The sequence below is a fragment of the Toxotes jaculatrix genome, chromosome 23 (genome assembly GCF_017976425.1).
Source record: "Toxotes jaculatrix isolate fToxJac2 chromosome 23, fToxJac2.pri, whole genome shotgun sequence".
NCBI classification, from domain to species: Eukaryota; Metazoa; Chordata; class Actinopteri; family Toxotidae; genus Toxotes; species Toxotes jaculatrix.
In genome coordinates this window covers 4807486-4831077 of record NC_054416.1, presented here as the reverse complement: position 1 = coordinate 4831077, position 23592 = coordinate 4807486, and the positions used below count along the sequence as shown (strand labels likewise).

Here is a 23592-nt window from a genome sequence, read left to right as displayed (position 1 = left end):
AAATGGAAACTTGAACTATGAACGCCACTGAACTGTGAATCACATGGGGAGTCCACAGTCCTGTCCAATGGGACCAAAACCTGCTATGAGTTTGATAACACTCACACCAAAAAGGTGAGAGGGGACATTTCTATTTGGAAAGAACAGGATGTACAAGTATATTTTGTAAATGTCATTTTACCATATCGGATTATTTTCTGCTGGAAGTATGAACAGTTTGTTGAGGTATAATAGTAGTGTGATTTTATTAGCAACTAAAAAGATCTCTGCCAAGGACAATGTCAAACAACATGGACCAGACAGAGAAAAAAATCCAATTCATAGTAAAATATCCAGATCTGACCCAAAGTTTAATAGGTTCTTCCATGTCCCATATCACACTCCTCCACCAAGTTCAGTGCAAATGGATTCAGAACATTTTGCATAATCCTGCTGACAAACAAACGACCAACCAACAAAGAGACACGGGTGAAAACGCGACCTGCTCTGCGCTGGTAATAAATATAGTGAGTAATAAAAAGATTTCTAAACAGGTTCTGAAATCTAAACAAACTTTTTTCAATTAAAAAATATCATGTCACACAGACAGAATTTACAATAAAGTTATCAACACATGGTGATTTGCACCCAGAGAACAATAAAACCAGACCTTCCAGATTGACCACAGGGAGGCAGAGTAGGACCACAAGTAAATGTGTATTTAGATTTAGATTTTCTTATTGTTGATTTCTTTCATTAGTTTTCATCTCTCTATCTATCTATATCTATATCAATATAGATATAAATATATATGATATATATATGATATATAAGATATATATGACATACATGATATATATCATATATCATCTTTTTTTTTATTTTCTGTTCCATACCGGGATAGAGGTCTGTCTAGGGGCCACACCACTAGGACAGATTTTGTATGGTGAACTGGTCTTGGAGCATTCACGCTTTAGTTTCAGGCAGACAAAACAGAACTCCACCTGGCAGCGAGGACAGGTGATATTTTTGCAGTATTGCTGGCTATGCTCCACCTTCATGCCACATGTGGGACAGACTCGGACAGAGGGGCAGCTGGTGACGCCCTCCACCTCAGGCAGGATGATGGTTTTACAGGTCTGTAGAAGCTCCAGGTCCCGGTTGATACAGCCGTCGTTGTCGCAGCGGTCAGATCGAGGGCCTTTACCTTTCCACGGCTTATGACACTGCCAGCAGAACTGGCAGGTCTTCTTCTGATCAGCTGTGCATATGGTGCACTTCACACACAGGTTGGAGAGATCCTTCCTCTCCACATTTGTTTTGCACTGTGGGCACTGATGGAGAAAACAGTGAAGGGGGTAGATATGGGAAACGTGAACAATGTATGAAAATCAGTGCGCTTGATTTAAACCAAAGAAAATCCACTGCAATGACAGTAATCAAAACCCAGCGGACCACTTACCGGCTGAATCTCACAGTATTCTGCAGCAGCCAGGCGGGCCACGGTATCTTCAAAGTGCTGCATTTCCTCAACAGACAAATCAGCCAGTCTGCGCACTTCTTGGTACGGCCACTGTTTATTGCACAGTTTGGTTCCCTCCACCACTGCAGGGCATCGGAATCTGTAATTCCCCTTAAAAGGATTATAGAAAGCAGGAGACTCATTGGTTTAGCATTTTTAAATTTTACAGTGAAGATGATATAAAGCTTTCACCCTTTTGATTTTCACTGAAATGTTTTTCATTTGCATCCTTTAATTACAAATGTTTTAGTGGAATTCTATTTTACTTTTTGTTGTAAGATGTTAAACTTTAATTTACAGCTGCTTGTTTCATTAGAAGCGTAAATAATAACCCATTTAAGTTCATTTAACATTTTGTTTACAGTAATTCTACATTTTCATATTTAGTTGTTTTTAATGTCCTGCATTAGTCACTAAGGGCTTTTACTCAGGTACTGAAGTAAAGTACAAGTTTGATGTATTTATACTTTACGTGATTAAAGTATGCAACTTCATACTTTTGTTCCATTTCAGAGGGAAATATTGTAAAATACCTCATCCAGCTGACTGCGACACCACTGTGTTAGAGACTCGGGGGTGACGGCGTGGCCGCAGGACATCTGTGCTTTGAGAACGCCATCGCCATCCTCTGAAACTGAAGTGCACAACAGTAAGTATGTCAGCTACACTATATGGTGGGGTGGGGTGGGGTGAGGTGGGGTGGGGTGGGGTGAGGTGAGGTGTGGGGGGGGGGGGGGGGGCAGTATCTTACACAGTGGATCCAGGTCATCCTTTCTGTCAACAAACGTCAGGGTTTTATCTAGTGGGTCATAATGCTTCTCCACCTCTTCTTGCCCCAGTTTGCTCATGTTGGTTCTCCTAAGTGGAAAGAAAGAACGTGAGGTGACACATTACTGGCAATGTGGTCAGTGAAAAATGTCATTTACAGCAGTAAATTTAAAGCCATGACTATCAAGTCAAATGGCTGTTATCCTTAGAGCTAACTCACTGAACTTTCAGCCAATTGCACTTGAAGTAGATATTAGTATTTACCGGAAAACACATTGGCAAACAAATAAACCCCTGCAATACTGAAACATTACACTAAGTATGAGCATAATAAATCTATAGAAATGCATCTCACACTACACAAATTGATTTTTAGTACTAATTTTAGATAAGAGCTGAAGCTTAGAGAAGAATAAAAACTTCCTTGATCTTTACACTTACATTACAGGCAGATAGAAGGAGAAACGTTATGTCTTACCTCGGTGTGACAGCTCGTCTCTCTGCAGATTTTAGGACTTCCCTTTTACTCTTCGTTATTCTCACCAGGAAGCGCCGCGTCCGCACCTTAGACTACGCAAAGTCCGATTATTTCGCTCAAACTCAGCTCTCGGTACTTTTGGGTAAAGTATCCAGAGGTTTGTGTGTAGTTTCCTGCTGTGTGTTTTCACTCGCTCCTCCTGTTGCGTCTTCCTCCTCCGCTCGCTGGCTCCGAAAGTGAAAGAGTGCAGGAGCCTCTTCAGACAAGGCTTGCGTGAGTGAGTGCTCCTGTCCTTTACCCTCCCATTTTACTACATACCCGAAATAAAAGGCGGCTGTTACCGGATCGTTGGACTTACAGGCTACACGTGGTAGTTTGCAGTGAGTTTACTATTGTTCTGTTGTATCTTATTTTTATTTTATTTTTTGTCAAAGTCTCGTTTTGGAGGAGCGGAGCAGTGGAGGAACCGCATGCGTTTCCATGGCACTCAAACACAACAGCTGCCTTCACTGGTCTCCTTCTGTGTTCAGTTAAATGTTTTTCAGATCATTTGCTGCTTGTGTCTGTTTAGACTGAAAATCCTATAACTATAACTGAAAGCTATCTAATACATTATTGTGATTTTTTTTGTAACGTGCTTTCATGACCTATGCATTTAGAAATAACACATTAATTTATTATATAAAATTATTATTTTATTCAGAGATAATATGTTTTTGTAGGTGTGTGTAAAATCAGAATCTGAAAATTAATCTATAGATGTCAAATTAGTTCAGAGAAGTAAAATTTGAAAATGCCAGACTACTGCCTTAATGACTCCTGCACATGTTCTGTAGGTCATTCAGTTGATAAAAGGACTAAAAAGTTGCCTTTGTTTGTAACTTGTGAATGTTTGCTGTCACTTAACTTCTGCTGTATCTAATTTGTTTTAAACAGGTTCAACACTCTCATTCACAGGGCATAGCCATGAATCATGGCCATGTTGAAAGGTTAAGAGAGAAACTTTCAAACTTGGCTATCTCAGGTAGGTGATATTTTAAAAAAGTGTTTTTTATCTTAATGTACCAGTTATTGTTTCAGTTTTTCCCCCCACTGTTCAACCATTGACTTTTGCTGTTGTGTCTTTAGATTACCACGGTCTGCGCAGTCCGGGTCTTACATGCTATTTGAACAGCGTGCTTCAGGTGCTTTTTATGACTGAGGAGTTCAGAGAGGCAATAAAACGGTTCGTAACATGAGCTTCGTTTAGAGGTCAGACCAAACCAAAACCAGAACAACTGCTCCCTGAGCTCTCTTCACTATATTAATGGACTGTTTTGACAATCTGGGGAAAATTACATGAAAGCATTGACAACACTTGTGCTAAATGTGAAGTAACAGCCACTAATCTGATATTGCTTTATTGGTTAGTCTATGAATAAAATCCCTTGTACTTCCCACTGTGCCACAGATGCCACGATGAAGATTCAGCACCCATCGACCCACTCCTGAGAAAACTGTTTGATGACTTAGCAAAAAGTCGGGCTAAAACAGATAATATTGTAAAAAAACTGGGTATCACAGATGGTAAGTTTGGCTTTGAGATGTTTTACTGTAGCTGTGTGCAGCTTATGTGTTCATCATATTATCTGCCAGTGAAAACTCTTTTTTTTTTTTCCTCTCACTTCTTTCAGCCTACAAGCAACGTGATGCTGCTGAGTATTTTGAAAAGATCCTGCGTTTAAGTGGCACAGAAGCATCCAAGGTAGGGAAACACTTCTTTCTTTACAGAGGACAGTGCACATTAGCCAGCAGTGACATTTAAGAACACCAGGACATGTGATGGGGTTAGCTTACCTCAACTCACTCAGAGTCTTGTCTTGAAACAACTAAAAGCAAATGGTAAGAAAAAAACATTAGTGCCTGGTAAAGTTGCAATGGAAATTAAAAGAAAATAAAACTAGAGGTAACAGTCTTTAACCAAAAGAAAAAATACTCCATTAGAAGTAAAAGTCCAGCATTAAAAAAATATTAAGTAAAAGTACATAAGCATTAGTAGGAAAATGTACTTAAAGACTCAAACATAAAAGAAATCAACACAGAAATGACCCCTGTGAGTGCAGAACTGATTCTGAATCAGCTCAGTGGTAAGTCTGTGTGGACACATGAGAAAGGACGCAGGATTTCCAGGCCATCGTTTTAACAGGCAATTGTTTGGAATGGTCTCTAACACACACCAAGAGAGAGGAAGAGGAAGATAACATACAACATCCATTCATATAAATCCACCATTAGAAAAACAACTAAACCTTTACTAAAACATCAGCACAGTCCTAATGGAAATAAATCACAACAATTCACTGTTGAAACGTCAAACAAAGCAAACTTACATTGCTGTGTACATCAGATTGATGAGGATGAGGCATCCACCATGAGGCCTGGCAGGTTTCTTTGTTTGGAGAGAGTGCTCCAGGTGAGCTGGCTTCCTATATAGATTCTGTAGGCGGAGCCACAGGAACCAGTAGATGAGGGCAGGAGAGAGGGAGGAGGGGATTTTCCACAGTGACAGCATATAGTACTGATATACTGTATATCTAATGATATACTGTTATATTGTATCTAAACAGATGATTCTTGCTCAACCCCTTCACTGTTTTTGTTCAGAAATGTTGACAAATATCAAATAAATAAATGATTAATTAGTTGTCAGAACAGTCGCTGATTCAATTGGCTGATTCATTTTTTAACCATTGACTTCCACAGTAACTCATTTATCAACAAAGTTGAAGCTCAAATCTAATATTTAGTTAGTGTAGTTTGCATCATATTTTAAAAGTTCTTCATCTCTTTTGTGTGCAGATATTCAAGGGAGAGCTGAATCACAAGACCACATGTGTCAAGTGCAAGGACAGGAGCGATTCCAGGACCCTTTTTTGGTTTCTGCCGCTTATTGTGAAAGACTCACGTCATCAAACATACAGTGTGGTACTGTGCTTTATCTAATTATTTCTTTCTTTAAGGGGAGAAAAGAAATATGCTGATTATTAAATGAAATGCTCTGTTCACAGAAAAATGGTTTGGCGGTGTTCTTTAAACAAGAAAAACTCTGCGGCAACAACAAGATTTATTGCAAACACTGCGACAAAAAGCAAGATGCAGACATTGTGAGTAATGAATTATAGCTTTTGAAGTCTTTAGTGGAATGGGTGACATTGTGACTAACTCTTGTTCGTGCACTTGTTTTCTTTTCTTATTAGCCACATAATAGGTATTAAAAGCAAATGTATGGATTTCATAGAATAAAAACAATGTTTATCTGTTTTAATAAAGCCCCAGCTCTTTAACATTATCCTTCTTTCATTATGTGGTTTAGGACTGTGAGGTAACACTCGAGCCAAACATCCTGACCCTCCTGCTGAAGAGATTCTGTTTTGACTCCAAACGCAGGTGTTATGTCAAACTTCTCTGCCAAGTGGACGTCCCCAAAACTTTGCACTTAGCAGTATGTTTTATGTTTTTTCAGCAGCATATTGTTTTAATTTAACATTTCTAAAATGTTGTGACTTTGTTCTGTTTCCCTCTTTTCAGAGCTGCAGGTATGACCTCTACGCTTTAGTCCACCACTCTGGTAATCTCACAGGAGGTCATTATACGGCAGAAATCAAATCTTTTGAAAATGGGGAGTGGTATCACTTCAATGATGACATTGTTGAGAGGGTGAGGGGGCTTATTTTTATATGTCCACAAATCATGTCACAGTCAAACATACAAGAACACAAAGGTTAACAACACGTCATGATATTTTCATTTCTACAGGTCAAAAACCCTCTGTTTGGGGCTGGAAACAGTTCCTTGAAGTAAGTGATGTCCTTATTTAATCAGAAATGAATATCAGCTCCTTAGTGGTTGTGGTATCATTCAGAAAGCTTCACATGCACGTAGTTAGGGCCTCAGTATGCTTAAACCTCTCTAACTATAGTCTTCATCAGGTTGAAATGTTTCCTCTCACACCAGGTCCTCCTCAGCATACCTTCTCATGTACAGGAAAGGTAGGTTTACAAATGTACCACATTCATTTCTTAGTTCATAGATCTATTTTTTTTGTTATACTGTAATTCCATATGTTTGGGTTTTTAAATCAGCACAATACATAAGTAGCAGGATAAGGTATAAACTTCCCCTCTGTCTCATCAAAGTGAACACTGAAAAACCTGATGAAGCTGACCAGGAAACCGCATTCTGATGCCAGTGCTGACAGAAGACATGACGACGCAGAGAGAGGAGAAGTTCTTGTTCCTCATCATCAGCTGAAGGATGAAAGTGGCAGCAGAGGGAAAAACCTAAAGAACTTAAATGGTGATATGTTAAAGAAGAGATGGTACAGTTCAGAAGAAACAGCCAGACGGGCCAAGAGCAGCTGCCTCAGAGAGACACTGAGGCAGATGGAGACAGTTATCTCCAAATTCTTGTGCTATCAAGGTGCTCAATGCAGCAGAAACACAGGGTAGAGAAAGACATTTCTCAGTCAAATCAAAAAACTATGTAAAATGAATAAAGAGAAATGAAAATAAAATAAAGCTATTTACACAGTCCAGACCCATGGACATCGGTGTGATAATTAACTTGTTTGGTGGTGAGTTGAAGAATTGTTATACATGTCAGATAAGTGTTATACCTAACTGCGAATGTACTTGGGTCATATTTGCATTATTGGTTTATAACAGGTTGCAGGTCTTGCTTTCAGATTTTTTTTTTTTTTTTTTTGCTGGGGGCGCTCTCACTGTGTAAATTTACCCTGCACAGCTGAGGGTGAAAGTGAAAGTATGAGCTTCCCTGGTGAGAACGGTGTTAACACTGCACACTCGTATACAAAGCCAAAAGAACTCTGCTGAAATGGTTTTCAAGATCTTCGTGCATGGGTTTAGGGGAGAGCTGATGCGGATTGATGTGTGCGACACCGAGGATCAGTTTAGGAAGATAACAGTGCTGCAGCTGAAGGAGATAATACAGAGGTTTAACCCGGACAATGTACCAGGTAGGATCACTTAGAATCATACATGCAGCCTACACGGAGTTTAGACTCACACAGCCTAAATCATATAACTGTTCTGAATGATACTGGTAAACAGGAGGCTCCGGGATGTTATGTGAATTTATAAACTAATAAAAAAGTAAAGGTATGGTACAGTGACGTGGGCTTTCTAACACCTGGCGTTGATCCAGGAATGGGTGCCGTGAAGGAAAAGTACTCAGGGTTCAAACCTGGGGAGGGCCGTGGGAAAAAAAATCCTGGAAAGCTTGTTTTTATCTGCGATTTTCAAATGTTATTGGGTGGGTGTGGGCAGTAAGACACATTTATCAAGTGATTTCCTCCTACTTCCGGCCAAGTGTCAGAGCAACTCTCCAGAAATCGTGTGGTTGATCACGTGTATGCTCAGAGGAAAAAAGCCATAGCCTTACACTACGTCCACCATGTTGTTCCTCCTTAAAGGAAAATCTTTTTTTCAATTTATTCAGTGGTATGCTGTAAGGCAAGAACAAGTTAATTTTGTATGTCAGATCTGGAGGATTTAGTTCCAAGCTGACAAGAAAAACAGTGGTGAAACATCATAGTAAATGTTCATATATAAACAAAACTACTCTCCAACTGAGAGGAAAGAAAACGTTTTCAGTTGTAGAAGTTGCTCCAGTGACTGAGTCTCTCTCTCGCTGTGTGTATTTAGGAGTGGATTTCCGGCTCATCTTCGTAGACAAGGTACTGGATGAAGACACCAAGCTGCTGTCTGAGTATGGAATCCAGCACATGTCCGTCATTCGTGCGGTGGCCCACGTAACAGGTGGAGGAAATATCAGCAAAAGTATGGAAAGACTGGCAGGTCTTTAAATCATGAGACCTTTTTGTGTTTTTCATTGTCTGCTTTTGTGTGTGTTAAGCAGACACCAAGGAAAAGCTGGAAACAACTTTAAAATGTGTCCCTAAAAGTGTGCTTTTTGTTAAAATGTGAACATTCCAGTGTCCACAGGAAACACATCACAGTCTGTACCAGCTCTTCTCCCATTTTTGGATGCAATTACTCGTCTTTCCAGGCCTTAGAGTGAAACTGAAGTATTTTCTTTTGACATTGTATGTAAATGTTAGTATTTCACTTATCCGTCCAACATACAGAAAATGTATTATTCAGTCTGGATCAGACATTAAACAGATGTTCTGTATTCATGTAAAGGGAAACTTTATTTATTCATGTTTAACTATCACTGACCAGAGACGAATTCCAAGGAGGCAAATTTTATATCAGTTTCAAAAACAGTATTTTATAAAACGTTATAAGAAACTACATCAGATATTTTGCAACATACATGAGTAAATAAGCCTGTTTGCCAGTGAAATTCAACAGGAAAAGCCTGGCGTGACAGAAGAAGACTGTAAGCATACATCATGCATCATGAGTGGTGGATGTGTGAGCATCTTCCCTCTTAGTTTCTGCGCCACACAGGTATGGACGTTTGTCTGGGAGCCACACCATCACTGCAGGGGATGAAGTAAGAGCTCGTCTTCAGGCACTCAGGAGTGAGTTTCAGACACACAAAGCAGAACTCAATCTGACAGCGAGGACAGATGACGTTCTTGCAGCCTGTTTTGTCGTGCTCCACCCGCTGACCACAGGTGGGACAGGCCCGAATGGAGGGACACTTGTCAACCCCCTCCACCTGAGGGAGAGAGGTGTCCTTACAGTTCTTGAGGAGCTCGAGGTCGTGGTTGACGCAGCCGTCGTTGTCGCAGCGGTCAGAGCGTGGAGCGTTGCCTTTCCACAAATTCATACACTGCCAGCAGAATTCAAAGGGTTTCTGCTTATCTGCTGTGCAGATTGTGCAGCGCAAACTGAGGTTGGTTAGGTCGTCTCTCTCCACGTAGGTTTTGCACCCAGGACACTGTCAGAAAGGATGTGAGAAACATAAATGGAGTTTATAGTTTGACATTTGATGAAATATCTGAAGTTAAGCTGAAAGACCAAACCTCCAGGATACCAGGATACTCACTGTTTTGAATTCACAGTATTCTATGGCAGCCATGCGGGCGATGTTCTCCTCAAAGTACTGCATCTCTTCAGCTGTCAGCACTGCCAGCCTGCGTACCTCTTGATATGGCCACACTGCGTCACACTTCTGCAAGGTCCCCTGCCTCAAAGCGGGGCACTTAAATTTGTACTGGCCCTGAAATTAAAATGACAGATAGCTTTGTATTGGCAGTCAAACGTGTGATGAATGTGGCTGGAGTTTCTGTGACCAGGAGCAGGTGAGCTGATGCAGAGGTTTACTTCAGAATAAAAAAATTGAATAAACACTTTAAAAATCAGAAACAAATTTATAACTTCAATCACAGCTGGAGAAATTTAAAAGTCACACTTGCACACTGAAGACATGGCAGCAGAAATGTATGAGTTAAATACATGAAGCAAAAAATACATTTTTACATGAAAAAGAAAAAAGTTTAACTTTATGAAAATATGAAACGTGGTAGTTAAATAAGCAGTCAAAATGCCCTTCATATAGGAAGAGTACCATTGTAAAGCAAAACAGGAAACAGGAAACAGTAAGGAGTCTGAACTCCTCTCAGGTGGAGAGGAAACACGCCCTTGTGCTGTGTATGTGACATGGTGGCAAAGTACCTGATCCAGGAGGCTGCGACACCAACCAGTGAGAGACTCCGGGGTGACGGCATGTCCGCAGGACATCTCCGCCCGGAGACAGTTGTCTCCATCCTCTGGGGCTGAGGAGAACAACAACAAGAGTAAACACTGGACTCAGCATCACAGTTACAAGCAATTTGGTCAATTCATGCCGAGGCATTAATACTAATTGTGGTATCTTTGCTGAACAGTCGGACTGAGATTTTGGTAGAGGCACATAAACGCCTCTTTGTTGATATGGACAGATGGATACGCAAGACACTGATTTTCTCTAAAGGAGAAAATAATAAACTCATTACGTGCGGTAATTATAAAGAACAAATGTGAACTGCGGAGATGCAAATGTTTGTCGTACTTACGTAGTGGATCCAGATCATCCGGTCTGTTGACAAACTTCAGAGTCGTGTCTTTGGGATCGTATCTTTTCTCGCCCCCACCCTGTGTGGTCATTTTCGGTTTGAGCTCAGCTCCTCTGATCCCCGTCGACAACCTTCTTCTCTGTCCGCGCTCGGGAAATGAGCGACAAAGACCGAAGAGGCAGGCTGCTCTGTTGCCTTCACTGACTGCACCAAGTTTTAAACTTTCAATTTCACTCCCTCAGTTACCAGAAGTCACATGAATGTGGGGTAGCAGCTGCTGTGGCAGGCGCATTCATCCTTCATTTTATTTACCACTAAGCAAAAGGATACTAACCTCAGCAAATGATGTGTTTACTATAGGATCAATAAATGGTTTAATTATAGCATTTTTAAGAAGACATCCAGAAGTTGAAACAGCTGATAAATGACCTGATCACGAGCCAAACACGTGACTATTCAGTGATTTTTCCAATTATGTTGTTTACACCAACAACACTTGGTGAAGTTGGGTAAAGAGTTTTACTCTCTTACTGGGACTAACTGTTCAGGTGCCTAAAATGTATTGCATGCGTTATGTCTTAGGGAGTTTTTCAAAATAAGGGGACATATAGCAATAAAGGGAGTGGTGAGTTCAAAGGGCTTATGAACAACCAGTTACACTTCAACCTGTGACACACCCAAAAAAAACGGGGAAAAAAAAATTAAGCTTGGTTTCAACGCTGAAGGAGGATAGATAATTTTAATTACAAATACTAATAAAAGGTGTATATATATATATATTAGTTGTTTTTAACCATTATTGTCAAAAGACGAAAGTGAAAGCATCCTCGGCCTCTGTCTTACGTCAGTTCACGCGGCTCAGCCCAAAGCAACATCCTGAAGTTAACACTCAGTGGGAGAAGGAGCGCAGCAGCTCGGACGCAAACACAGCACAAAATGGGCAAAATCTACCAAGTCATGGTTCATGGCTTTAGAGGGGAGAAGATGGTCGTCGACCTGTGCAACACAGAGGAGCAGATGAAGAGCATGACCGTGCTTCAGCTGAAGGAAAAGATAGCGAAGAAGCTTCCCGAGGGCGCAGGTAAACGCACCGAAAGACGTGACAGAGACACAAATAAGCCTGACATACTTAAGCTGGCCAGTGAAATCATGACCCACTTGTTCACAGCCGCATTCAGACCAACAACCAGCTGAGAGGAAAGAAAACGTTTTCAGTTGTAGAAGTTGCTTCAGTGACTCCGAGTCTCTCTCTCGCTGTGTGTATTTAGGAGTGGAGGTTATCCGGCTCATCTTCGTAGACAAGGAACTGGATGAAGACACCAAGCTGCTGTCTGAGTATGGAATCCAGCACATGTCCGTCATCCACATGGTGGTGAGGGTACCCGGAGGACTGAGTGCTGGACAGAGACCATCTGCTGCCCCCTCTGCTGCTGCTGCTGCTGCTGCCGCCGCTTCACGGAGCTCATGAAGACTCCTGACACTGTTTACAAAGCAAGGGCTTTTCTGTATAGGCTGTTTTTATTGCAGAATGCGTTTAATATTTCCATGTTCTGTTCATGTACAAAATAAATATAGATTTTATAAACTTTCATCCTGGTTTAAACGTGTATATTATGGGGAGGGCTACAAAATAAGTGACATCTGCATGGCATTGACGACAGGCAGAGACTCTCCTCTGCTGTGTCCTGACAAGTAATATACACTAAGCTTCTGCTTCCACTACAGGTCTGGACAAGGGTTAAACTGTCTCATCGGTTTGATTTTAAATCACATAAAGCTTAATAATTCAATACATCGACAACCGTTGATGTATTCAGTGTTATAAATCTTTACACATAGGGGCATTAAAACAAATCCTTGCTCATGTAATATTCTCACAAGTAACATATAGTTTCCATGTTAGTCATGTGAGCCGTCAGTGACAAACAACGTTTCCGACACACCCTGAACGCAACAAATGAAAGAGAAAGCACTCCGAGGGTCATTTCTCACTGCAGATAGAGTATGAATGTGAATCTAAGGAATGAAGGTGAGCTCACAGTTGCGTTAGTTTTACAGTCCAAGGTCCTTTCTTCAAATCCTTTGCAACTGACAGCAAATGTAAAGAAGAGGAGGACTGACATCGGGATGAAATGAAATGATTCAAAATGAATACAGGAATCATGGATTATGGTCGACAGCTTTTCGGCTTTGGCACGTCTCAAGGTAAGATCCGCCCCTGCTTTATTAACCTTTATAATATTACTATGAAAACTATCGGGCTCTTTTACTTTATGATATTCTCCTCCGAACAGAGACTAAGTACCATGGTTTGCTCAACCAAGGAGCGACGTGTTACTTGAACAGCGTGCTGCAGGTGCTGTTCATGACCAAAGATTTCAGAGAGGCTGTTGAAAGGTTCGTTACACAACCAGCGACGCACAATGCATTTGATTTAATTTGAGGCAGCAGTTCAACTCTGATCACTGACCTCTATGTTTTTTTTCCTGCTGTAGGCACAACCCCGAAAACCCTGACACCGAGTTTATTGATTGTGATCTTAAAGCGTTGTTTGATGACTTAAAGGTCCGATCAGCATACACCTATAGCATCACAAAGAAGCTGCGCATTGACAGAGGTACAGTATGTTGGCACATAGAACAACACGTAGACTTTGAACATGTTAAAGGACCAGATCTACTGTGAGGACTTTGCTCAGAGTAGTATCTTAGAATAGTGCACTAGACCTGTTAGTCATTTAAGAGTCACAGATACAGTGTGATAATCTGATAAACCCTTTAATAATGCACTTTAATGTTTTTAAATGACTTCAATTATAACTGATATGTGAATCAAAACATGCTGAAGAAACACGTTTATTCCCTCTTCCCCTTCCACCCCTCTGCCCCCTTCAGTGTATGAACAGCGTGATGCTGCTGAGTACTTTGAGAAGATTTTAAGACTGACCAGTCCTGAGGTTTCACAGGTGAGGACCTCATCAAAAATCAAAGGGAATGTGTAAGTTAAATTTAAAAAATCAAATTAAAAAAAAAATCATTTTTTGTGGTTCTGTGTTTTCAGATCTTCCACGGACAGCTGACACACAGGACCATATGCTCTGCATGTGATAAAGTCACTGATGCGAATGGGCCATTTTGGCATCTTCCTCTGGCGCTGGTGGATTCCTACAAAGGACACTACAGTGTGGTAAGGATCTGGCAACCTGCTATAGAAAAATCAATTAACAGGAGCATTTGTGATATAACAAAAACTAGAAAATACTGCATGTATTGGTTCATAGTTACTGTATGCGTTCTTTTCATAGATAATAGTTAATGGTTAGCTCATGCTACAGAGTTAATTTCAGAGGTGAGTGACACAGATGCATTTTGCAGGCACGTGGCATCGAGGAGTTTTTCAAAGCATCAAATATCTGTGGAGGAAACCAACTGTACTGTGAGCAGTGTGATGCCAAAGCTGATGCTACTGTTGTGAGTAATGAGAAAACATCTTTGTGATTTGTGAACATTGCCCTCGCTGTTGCAATGGAATTGTAAGGCATGTGTTCTCCATTCAGAAAAGTGTACTAACGCATCACCCAGAGGTTTTGATGCTGCTGCTGAAGAGGTTTGAGTTTGACTACCAATACATGGCATATGTCAAAAGAAACTGCGTCGTAGATGTTCCCTACATCCTACACATCCCAGAGGTACAGATACTGAATGTTTTAGCACTTCATCGTGACACATTTCTGTTTCATTTCCAATTCTCATGTCTGCCATTTTTTCCTTTGGTGATCAGAATCAGACATATGAGCTGTACGCGTTTGTGGAGCACTCTGGTGATCTTAGAAGTGGACATTACACTGCAACAGTCAAGTCCCAGGATGATGACAGATGGTATAAGTTCAATGATACCAGTGTCACATTGGTAAGACTGATCACCCTTTCTTCAGACGTGTTATAGAAAGTCACAACACTTTGTTGTAAAGATACATTAGAGTGTAAAATAAATATTCATCATCTAATTCTTGTTGATCCTTTTCATCAACAGCTGAACTCCCAGCCGTACCAGGTGGACAGCTCTGAGAAGTAAGTTTTCATCTGTCTTTTCATTCCCATCTTATATTTTGCAGAATGTGGAAATGAAAATGTCTTTCTTTTCTCATTTCTCTCACCAGATCCCGCACAGCTTATCTTCTTTTTTACAGGAAAAAGACAAGTAAGAGACTAAGTCTGACAGTTTCACTCATATGCAGTGGGAATGATTGCATCAAATAGATGTCTAAATTTATTTTATATCTATTTTCTAGCCCATGTTGCAGATTCTTGCACTCCAGAGCTCAGGGATGGAGGTTTCCCACCTGCGATCAGTGACAACTATGTCCAGTGTCAAGGTGTTGAAAAGATTAGTGAGCGAGGGGAGGATGAGGAGGCAGCAAAGAAAACAGGACTTAGAGACATGGTCTGTGTTGGGAGAGGACCTCACCTCATCTGTAGTGTAGATGATCAGGACAACAAAGATGATGTCAGACAGAGAATACCAGACAATGAGGACAAGAGAGGACTGCTCCCGACAGAAACTCAACCTAAAGAGAGAGGAGAAGATCAGATCTACGACGCCGCAGGAATGGATGATGTTAGACAGAGGACACCAGATATTAATCATGATTTTAAACCGAGAGCCGGTGACAGTCACGCAAGACATGATCACCTCAGCAAACAAGGTGACATGAGCAATGAACAGAGGAGACAAATGGTTGACATGACAGACATGGAAGCACAGCAGTCCAACAGGGTTGCAAAGCATCAGGACCATGAAGGATCTGGTGATGTGAGACGCATCCATGAACATGAGGGAGGTAAACAGGAAGTTAGACAACATTATGACCCTCAGCTTGGTAGTCTGGGCAAAAAGGGAGATGAGGAGAGGGTGGGCGTAGATGTTAAAAATGATGAAGAGGGAAAGACTGTAGAGCACAAGAGAGGAGATTATGAGGATGCACAGAGAAAAGGAACATCCAGGACCAAACCTTGCATTAGTAAAGATTTGGAGAATGAGGACAAGAGAAGATCAGGTGATGTTAGACAGAACAGACCAGATCAGAAAATCAGTGTTACACACACAACACATAAACATGTTGGTGTGGAGGAACAAACCAAAGAGCAGGTATATGCGAGAGATTCTCAACATATTCAAAACAGAGAGATAATGTTGCACAATGAGAGACAAGCAGGATTGCCAGGAAAGGGAAGACAGACAGAGGTTGAGAGAGCTGGAAGTGTTGGAAAGATGAGGCAGGACAATTCTCAATCAAAAGACAGAACAAAGTGTAAGAAGGTTACAGGGGAAAAAAGAGGTGGTTCACAGAAGTCAAGAATATGTCATGCGAAGATAATTGATGAAGAAATCAAGGAAACGCCTCATGGTACTCAAAGAAGCAGTCAGACAAAGCACATAAGAATAGAAACTCTGGGCGAAACCTCACAAGGCGACATTAAAAGTTGGGTAAGACCCATTAAAACAAAAGCAAAAAGTAAATCTGGTCAGAAAAAAGATTCACAGGACACTTTGTCAAAGGATGTCGACAGTTTGCAACTGAACGAGCCAAAGAAACACAAAAGATCTCTTGAAAGTGCAGAAGAGGGAAATACTTTGATGGATTCAAATACCAAACGAATGCGAACAGAGAGTGAACAGAGAGTGGACGTGGGAAGTAAGAAAAAAGGTGCAGGTGGCAAAATAAGAAGAGCGTGGCAACGCCTTGTCCAGCAAAGGCAACTAAAAAAGAAGAGAGAGAAACAAAAGAGAAGTCCTCAGTGTTTTTCTTGCATTCCTCTGAAAAAACAGACAGGCCATACGTCAGAGTCAGACTGAGACAAAGTACAGTTTTTATCCAGGATAACACAGATCAGGATTTACAAGACTGTATATGGTTGTAGTGATGATCCATTATTGAATTATTTTTTTTAATTATGCTTTTTGATAGTTAGCAGTATTGCTCTGGGTTTGCCAGTGATAAGTTAGCAACCAGAAAGTAATGCAATGGAAACTGACTTTGATGAAAATGTAAGTGCAGGGAAAAATGAAGTTCCTTTGAAATCACATTTTTTTTCCAGATAAGAAAATATGTATCGACCTACTACATTTAATTTTGTTCAATGTTCTTGTTAAATTGTTCGAAGATATTTGAATAAATGACACTGAATGTTACATCTAATTTGATTTCACTCAAGAGAGTGTGTGAATGAGTAAAATTCAAATGTAAATCTATTTTTTTCTTAATTTGTTATGTACTCTATTAAATGAACTCTCTAAATAGGTCTCTTTATCTCAGTGTTGTTTGCCAGCAAAGCACGCTGCACTGTTAAACACTGCCACACTGTCCTAACTTTCAGTCAAAGTTGAAATGCTTTCATTTCAATTCTGTCTGTATAAAGGATTGAAATGGATGGATCATTCATTGCTACATTTAACCTGATTCTCATGTATTACTGCTGAACAGATAATTTATGCTACTGGCTACTGACGTGGTTTGAAAACTAAGCGTCGTCAAATTTTTGCCCTCAAATGTCTTAAAATGCACACAGTAGGAAGGGGCATGCAGTCTTTGGACATTGCTGTTTGTGAAACCCAATCTACAGCAGTGAGTGTTGTACATTCGAATAAAAAGCATTGACCTCAGCTTGAGTAAAATATTAACCTCTGCTCACAGCTTTGCAGATACCTATGTCCCTGAAAAGCTTCACACTTCAGAGTTTGTTCAGTCGTTTGCATCACAATACCTGAGCATTTCCTCATAGTATCCTAAAACAACCAGAGCATGAAAGCAACATGTTGTGTGCGTTTTCAATGAAATAATAACTACAAGAGACCAAATGACATTTTATTTTCGGACATTCTGACGTTTTAGAAATTTAATTGTCATACATGTTTTGAATCAACAAGATGACACAGTTATAGAAGTTTGCAGACTGAATCAAGAGAGTTTGTGAGATTTCATGTGCAAAAAAACAGAAGCAGGAAAAGGTGATTGTGATGGTGTCCGCTGCTCTTTGTCGAGCCATCTATCCTCCATGAACCTTCAGCACCAGGTGGATGACGCTGGTTTTCTGGATTCCATATTGAGAGAGTGGGGTGGAGTCAGCATTCAGTGTCATGCCATTGTGGCTCAGCTGCACATTATCGTTTCCTACACACACATACAGTCAAGAAAAGAGAGAGACAGAGAGAAAATCAAAATTTGAGCAGGTCATTCATATCACTTCAAATGTATGTTAAACAGGAAGTTGTATGTATTGTACAGAATAGTATAATGAAATTCAGGCGGCAGGAAGTTATGAAATAATTCAGTCTCTCACATGTCAAGGAAAAAACATTACGTTAGTGTAGCTGAGGTATTTTGTTTTGTTATATATATATATACTGTACATATACATATACTTCACATTGTGTTATGTATAAGCTATACATTTTAAAACATAGAAAAATGAATATTCTAAGACGTTTAGTAAAGTTACACCACGTTAGCACCTCTTAACACTGTTTTTCTTTATGTCTGTCCTCGGTGTATTACCTCGGATGCTGGGAAATTTCTCCTTTAGCTGCTGCCCCGTCAGCTGGTTGTTCAGGGCGATCCATTGCGAGAAGCCTTCAGGGTCATACACCAAGATGTCGCACATTTCTGCAAGCGAGAGGCTCCTTTCAGATTCTCTGTCTTGAGAATAATGAGAGATGACACTGTTGTCTATTGTTTATAGTCGAGCTCTGACACCAGACAAGGACTGTCAGCTTTCGTTCTTGTTTCCGTTCTTTTATTCTTGCAGTCTAGAAAAGACGTCTGGAAGTCCCCTGACATTTGAGCACGATTGATTGTTTATCAGCTCTTTCACATTCGGTTTGTAGGGGCAGGGAATGCAGACGTGCCATCCTGTATTCATGTGATTTCTTGTAAGTGCACATTACAAACTGAAAGTAAAAACAAACAAATAAATAAATAACCTGGTTGCAGTCAGTGTAGGCAAAGCAGGCCAACTGGTGTTTGCTGTCCACACTTTGTGCCACTTGATGATCAAATAGAGAAAACTGTCTTATCTGAGTAATTTGTCATAAGAAGGGGGAATCACAGTTTATTATTTTATACGAACTTGATCTTTCTTTCTTCTTGCAGCAAGGCAGCATAAAAACACAGACACGTGAAAACATACCACAATAAAAACATAATTCCGTAGAGAGACAATGAAAGTACCACCACCACCAACATGTACGCCATTCAAACAGCAGGGGAAATGAGGAGCTAAGACGATGAACATAAGAAAAATAAAGTGCTGAACTTTGATAATTATAAATATCAACTGACCCTGTGTTTACTTTCTCATGTCCCCGAATCCCCAAGCAAACTCAGTTTTTGGACTTTACTATTCCAAAATATTCTAAAACCCTGCTTACAGCCATGACTGTTGCTCATTTCAGTAACAAGCATTAACTTCAGCTTGAGAAAAATGAAAATTGACCTCCTTTGCTCACAGCTTTGCAGATATCTATGTCACTGAAAAGCTTCAAAACTGCTTGGACTCAGACACTTCAGAGTGGGTTTGCACCATAATGCCTCATGAAGCATTTTTCATCACAACATGTTGTTGTCACTAAAATAATAACGACCAAATGACATTTTATTTTCTGTACAAGTTTATTTTGCATACATCTTGGGAATCAACGGAATTAAAAGTTACAGAAGCATTTATGAATGTTTACAGATGAATGTTTGTGAGATTTCATGTGAAAAAGCAGAAGCAGGAGAAGATGATGAAGATGGTTTCTGTTGCTCTTGGTCAAGTTGTCTATCCTCCATGAACCCTCAGCAGCAGGTGGACGACACTGTTCTTCTGGATTCCATATTTAGAGAGCAGGGTGGTATCAGAGTCCAGTGTCACGCCATTGAAGCACAGCCGAAGACCTTCATGTCCTACACATGAGAGAGACACAGAGAGAGAGAGAGTCAAAATCTGAGCAGGTCTTATGCGGAAGATTAACATTCATATCACTTGAAATGTAAGTTAAACAGGAAGTTGTAAGCTGATGTAACCGTGACTAGGAAATAAATTCTCTACAAATTAACTACTTCAACTGAGACTGGCAATGGGACAGTGGTGTAAAGTGTGGTGGGCCAACACGCTGACACACACCACCACATGCCTCGTTGCCAGTGTTGTGGGGGTTGTATACAGAAAATAAGAGGGGCTGAACGGCAATGTGTAAATAATAAAATATTGTGTTATGTATAAGCTATACATTTTAAAACATACAAAAATGAATATTTTAAGATGTTACACTACATGTTTCCTTTTAGCATCTGTTCTTGGTGTATTACCTTGGATGTAGGGAAACTTCTCCAAAGTTTTCGCCTTTAGCTGCTGCACTGTCGTTCTTCTCATCTGCTCCTCTGTGTCCAGGTCGATCCTTCGCATCTCGCCTTCAAACCCATACATCATGACGTTACACATTTCTGCTAGTGTGAGGCTCCTTTCAGGTTCTCTGCCTCGGGTGCAGTGAGAACTGGTGCTGCTCTCTATTGTTTTGAAGTAAATGTGACGTCAGAGAAGGACTGTCTCTTTTATTCTTTCAGTTTTGAAAAGCGATCCGGAAACCACCTCAAATTTGAGCACAATGTTTACCAGTTCTTTCTCATAAAAGCTGGCCCTATGCAGAATCCAGTGCCAGTACCATCCATGTGATTTCCTTTAAGTGCACATTACAAACTGAAAGTAACAGTAAATAAATTAATAAAAAGCCTGGTTGCAGTCAGTGTAGGCAACGTGGGACAACTGGTGTTTCTGTCTGGGATCAAAAAGAGAAAACTGTGTTATTTGTTTTGATGCTCTGTTATTTTTGAGGAGCTCAGTCTGCAAGAAGAAAGAATTATTCTTGCAGCAAGGCAGCATAAAGACACAGACATGAAAACATACCACAGCAAAACCACAATTCAGTAGAGAGACAATAAAAGTACCAGCACAATACACGCTATTCAAACAGCAAGGGTGTTTGTTAAAAGTAAGGAATACAGCTGAGACAATAAACATAATGAAAAAATAAAGTGCTGAACTTTGTGAGGACTCACTTGTTGCACATGGGATAAATGAAAACTTCAACCTGTTGCAGCTAACTGTTGGAAACCTGTCTGACATAGAGCGCAGCTGCACACCAGTGATTTTACTCACTGTCTTCCTAATTGTTTTCTGTTTTGAACATTTAAATTATCATACCAACAAATCAGTGAGAAGAGGAGGGCCGATTCTAAGACAGATCTGTGAAATAACACCATCAGTCCAACAGCTCTAAGAATCAGAGGAGACAGAATTTTAAGGTTTCAGTTTCAACCTAATGTTGTAACAGTCTTGTCAGCAGGTATTTGCAGCAGGATTAAGCACAAATGTTGCAGTGTGGTTGTCTGCATAACATCTGTGGCAGTCAGCTCCTTTACAGCCATTCACACCACTGTAAGGCTTCACAACAGGTCTCAATCATTTCACAACAAAGCCTCCTATTGTTTGCTCAGCAATGTGTTCCAATGTATTCGCATCAAACAACCATCGTGTGCGTGCATTTCCTTATTCAGCTTTACAGTGTTGTTGTTCTCGCTGAAATGATAAGGGGAAATTACCTAAATTTCCCAGCGCCACAAATGTTTGATACGTGAGTAGAGCAGTGCGCAGGCTGGACGGGAGGTGTGTTTATTTAAAAAAAAAAAAAAAAAAAAAAAAAAACTTTCCTGCACTCACGTGACTTCTTGTCACTAAGAGGAAAACTGAAAGTACCAAATACTTGAAGAAAAAAAAGGTTATTGAGGGTGGTTCAGCAGGGAGCGTCGGGCGTCGGTGCTGCGTATTATTTGCATTATTTTGAGACTTCGCAGGACAGAAGACAGCGACACAGGCTGGACTCAGACATGTCAACTAAACCGGAGAAGTGTTATGACCCTCGCGACACCACACTTAGATTTACGGATAAAGAAGATGAGTTAGACTGTAAGTATTTTTCAAATATTCCGTATATCACTCACCATATGAGTTATATGAAATATGGATCGAACAAACATATTCGCTTTTAATGTCGTATAGAGTCGCTTTTGGTTTGCGCGTGTGACAGTTTCTGTGTTTTTCTCAGTTTTGTGCGAAGGGTTCAAGTCTCGAAGGGCCCTGATGTCCTGTGGACACGCTGTGACCCCGATGTCTCTGACCAACTGGTGCCGCAGGCAGCTGGACCAGGTAGGCTTCGGTTTTTTTAATGTAATGTTATGAGTAACCTGATTTTCACTCTCTGTTGATGTTATTGGCTGGTAGCAGAGATTGACTCTCACTGTTGCACAGTGCTTTCTGGCTCGTTACCAACCGGTGATACTTAAATATTAAATTAAATAAACTTAAATATTTACTTTTCAATATTTTAAGGGTGAACGCAGGTTTGTGTGTGGCCTGATGGGTTGTGGCGCGGTGTGGCCTTACGCAGAGGTGCGTAAAATGGCTCTTCTGACCCAGGAAGAAATGAAGTACTTTGAAAATGCCATGGCTTTCAATGCCCCCAGGAACAAGCCTCCCTCCAAACCAGTAAGTGTCTCACTGAAACTATGATATTTACTTGCTTGAAACTAAAGTTCTTGATAAAAAATACATTTGCATGCTAATATAATGGTGAAATAAACAAAAATCCTGTCTGTTTCCTTTTCACCACCCTCTACATCACAGTGTCCTGGATGCCAGTCTGCTGTGGTGAGAGAGAGCAAATCCAATCTGAGCGTCCGCTGCACGGTGTGCTCAGCTAAAAAAGGACGGACCTACGAATTCTGCTGGCAGTGTCTGAGGGAGTGGAAGGGTCCACGTCCACGGTCAGACCGCTGTGACAACGATGGCTGCTGTAACGAATCTCTGAAAACACTGAAAATCTGTCCAGAGATCGTCTTTGAGTCTATTCCAGAGATCACTGGCTGTCCCTCCATCCGTGCCTGTCCCACCTGTGGCACACTGTTGCAGCACAGCAAAAAACATTGTAAAAACATTGTCTGTCCTCGATGTAAAGTGGAGTTTTGTTTTGTGTGTCTGAAGCTGACAAGAGAGTGTTTGAGAACAAGTGATTATCACGTAAACTGCTCCGGTGGTGTTGCCCCTAGACAGACCTCTATACCAGCACCATGTACCGTAAGTGCTGCAGTTCCTTTTGATTTGTCTTTTTTCTGGTAATACAAGAGCATCTCCATTATTTAGTGTAATGGGAAAATTCACATTATTCAAGATAATCTCAAGCACATTGTACTATGTACTGAAAAACGCCATCTCATGATGTCTTGTAATCACCTCATATGTCAGAAATATGTAACCTCTCAGTACTGACTGAGAGGTTACATAAGCCTCAGAGGACAGGACCAGATAAGGGGGCCCAAGTCCTTAGTCATCCTGTAAAGACGCCATCTTTGTCTCTATAACCAGGACAGCGTGTAACTATGACAGATAAGTTGAGCCACTGACAACTGTATGAGAAACCTGCATTCCTCCTGTTCTTTGCTCATTTGTGTCTCTCATGTGTGAGGACGCTGTGAGTCTGTTTGCAAACACCTGAATTAAACTTGCAGAAAGACAAGGTTTGCTGTTGAACTATATTTCTAGTGAAACCTAATTTATTGTGTAATTTACTGGGTGTTGTTTTATCAGCGTTTGTACTTTACACTTTACGGGTTGTGCGTGTTCAGTTCCACTGAACCACATCACAACAAAACCTCTTACAGTTTGTCCAGTAGTTTGTATTATAACACCTGGGCAGTATTTCAGTATATTTCCACAAAACAACCAA

At 40.6% G+C, this 23592-nt stretch overlaps 6 protein-coding genes across 11 annotated transcripts; 4 read left to right on the top strand and 2 right to left on the bottom strand.

Annotated features, from left to right (window-relative positions):
- Window positions 1-331: 331 nt before the first annotated feature.
- Window positions 332-5185, bottom strand: LOC121176954 (E3 ubiquitin-protein ligase RNF19A-like). 5 transcript variants are annotated; one of them, XM_041031104.1, is made up of 7 exons: window positions 5117-5185; window positions 4584-4615; window positions 2253-2359; window positions 2035-2135; window positions 1431-1612; window positions 833-1314; window positions 332-792 (listed from the first exon to the last, which is right to left on the bottom strand). In XM_041031104.1, exons 1-6 carry the CDS (start codon window positions 5150-5152, stop codon window positions 858-860), a joined length of 915 nt encoding a protein of 304 aa, XP_040887038.1. In that variant the 5' UTR covers window positions 5153-5185; the 3' UTR covers window positions 332-792; window positions 833-857. The 5 variants fall into 5 exon arrangements, with proteins under 5 accessions (XP_040887038.1, XP_040887037.1, XP_040887039.1 ...); XM_041031103.1 differs by having other exon boundaries at window positions 332-803; window positions 848-1314; XM_041031105.1 differs by having other exon boundaries at window positions 332-803; window positions 848-1313; window positions 1442-1612.
- On the top strand, window positions 2996-7466 carry LOC121176952 (ubiquitin carboxyl-terminal hydrolase 47-like). 2 transcript variants are annotated; one of them, XM_041031102.1, is made up of 12 exons: window positions 2996-3127; window positions 3705-3771; window positions 3876-3972; window positions 4198-4313; window positions 4421-4491; window positions 5586-5711; window positions 5795-5890; window positions 6100-6228; window positions 6315-6443; window positions 6543-6583; window positions 6741-6775; window positions 6923-7466. In XM_041031102.1, the coding sequence occupies exons 2-12, from the start codon at window positions 3714-3716 to the stop codon at window positions 6967-6969; spliced, it is 945 nt and encodes a 314-aa protein (XP_040887036.1). In that variant the 5' UTR covers window positions 2996-3127; window positions 3705-3713; the 3' UTR covers window positions 6970-7466. The 2 variants fall into 2 exon arrangements, with proteins under 2 accessions (XP_040887036.1, XP_040887035.1); XM_041031101.1 differs by having other exon boundaries at window positions 3079-3127; window positions 3684-3771.
- Window positions 7467-8939: 1473 nt separating this feature from the next.
- Window positions 8940-11020, bottom strand: LOC121176956 (probable E3 ubiquitin-protein ligase ARI5). Its single transcript, XM_041031109.1, has 4 exons — window positions 10774-11020; window positions 10394-10494; window positions 9765-9938; window positions 8940-9656 (listed from the first exon to the last, which is right to left on the bottom strand). The coding sequence occupies exons 1-4, from the start codon at window positions 10862-10864 to the stop codon at window positions 9201-9203; spliced, it is 822 nt and encodes a 273-aa protein (XP_040887043.1). The 5' UTR covers window positions 10865-11020; the 3' UTR covers window positions 8940-9200.
- Window positions 11021-11635: 615 nt separating this feature from the next.
- LOC121176958 (NEDD8-like) lies at window positions 11636-12364 on the top strand. Its single transcript, XM_041031110.1, has 2 exons — window positions 11636-11854; window positions 12042-12364. Exons 1-2 carry the CDS (start codon window positions 11710-11712, stop codon window positions 12239-12241), a joined length of 345 nt encoding a protein of 114 aa, XP_040887044.1. The 5' UTR covers window positions 11636-11709; the 3' UTR covers window positions 12242-12364.
- A 391-nt stretch (window positions 12365-12755) lies between these two features.
- Window positions 12756-16629, top strand: LOC121177482 (ubiquitin carboxyl-terminal hydrolase 47-like). Its single transcript, XM_041031811.1, has 12 exons — window positions 12756-12978; window positions 13068-13170; window positions 13269-13390; window positions 13668-13738; window positions 13834-13959; window positions 14148-14243; window positions 14330-14461; window positions 14554-14682; window positions 14806-14843; window positions 14933-14973; window positions 15065-15834; window positions 16603-16629. Exons 1-12 carry the CDS (start codon window positions 12921-12923, stop codon window positions 16627-16629), a joined length of 1713 nt encoding a protein of 570 aa, XP_040887745.1. The 5' UTR covers window positions 12756-12920.
- A 4922-nt stretch (window positions 16630-21551) lies between these two features.
- Window positions 21552-23401, top strand: LOC121176930 (ankyrin repeat and IBR domain-containing protein 1-like). The gene is made up of 4 exons (XM_041031076.1): window positions 21552-21776; window positions 21916-22016; window positions 22200-22355; window positions 22494-23401. Exons 1-4 carry the CDS (start codon window positions 21698-21700, stop codon window positions 22983-22985), a joined length of 828 nt encoding a protein of 275 aa, XP_040887010.1. The 5' UTR covers window positions 21552-21697; the 3' UTR covers window positions 22986-23401.
- The last annotated feature ends 191 nt before the right edge of the window (window positions 23402-23592 follow it).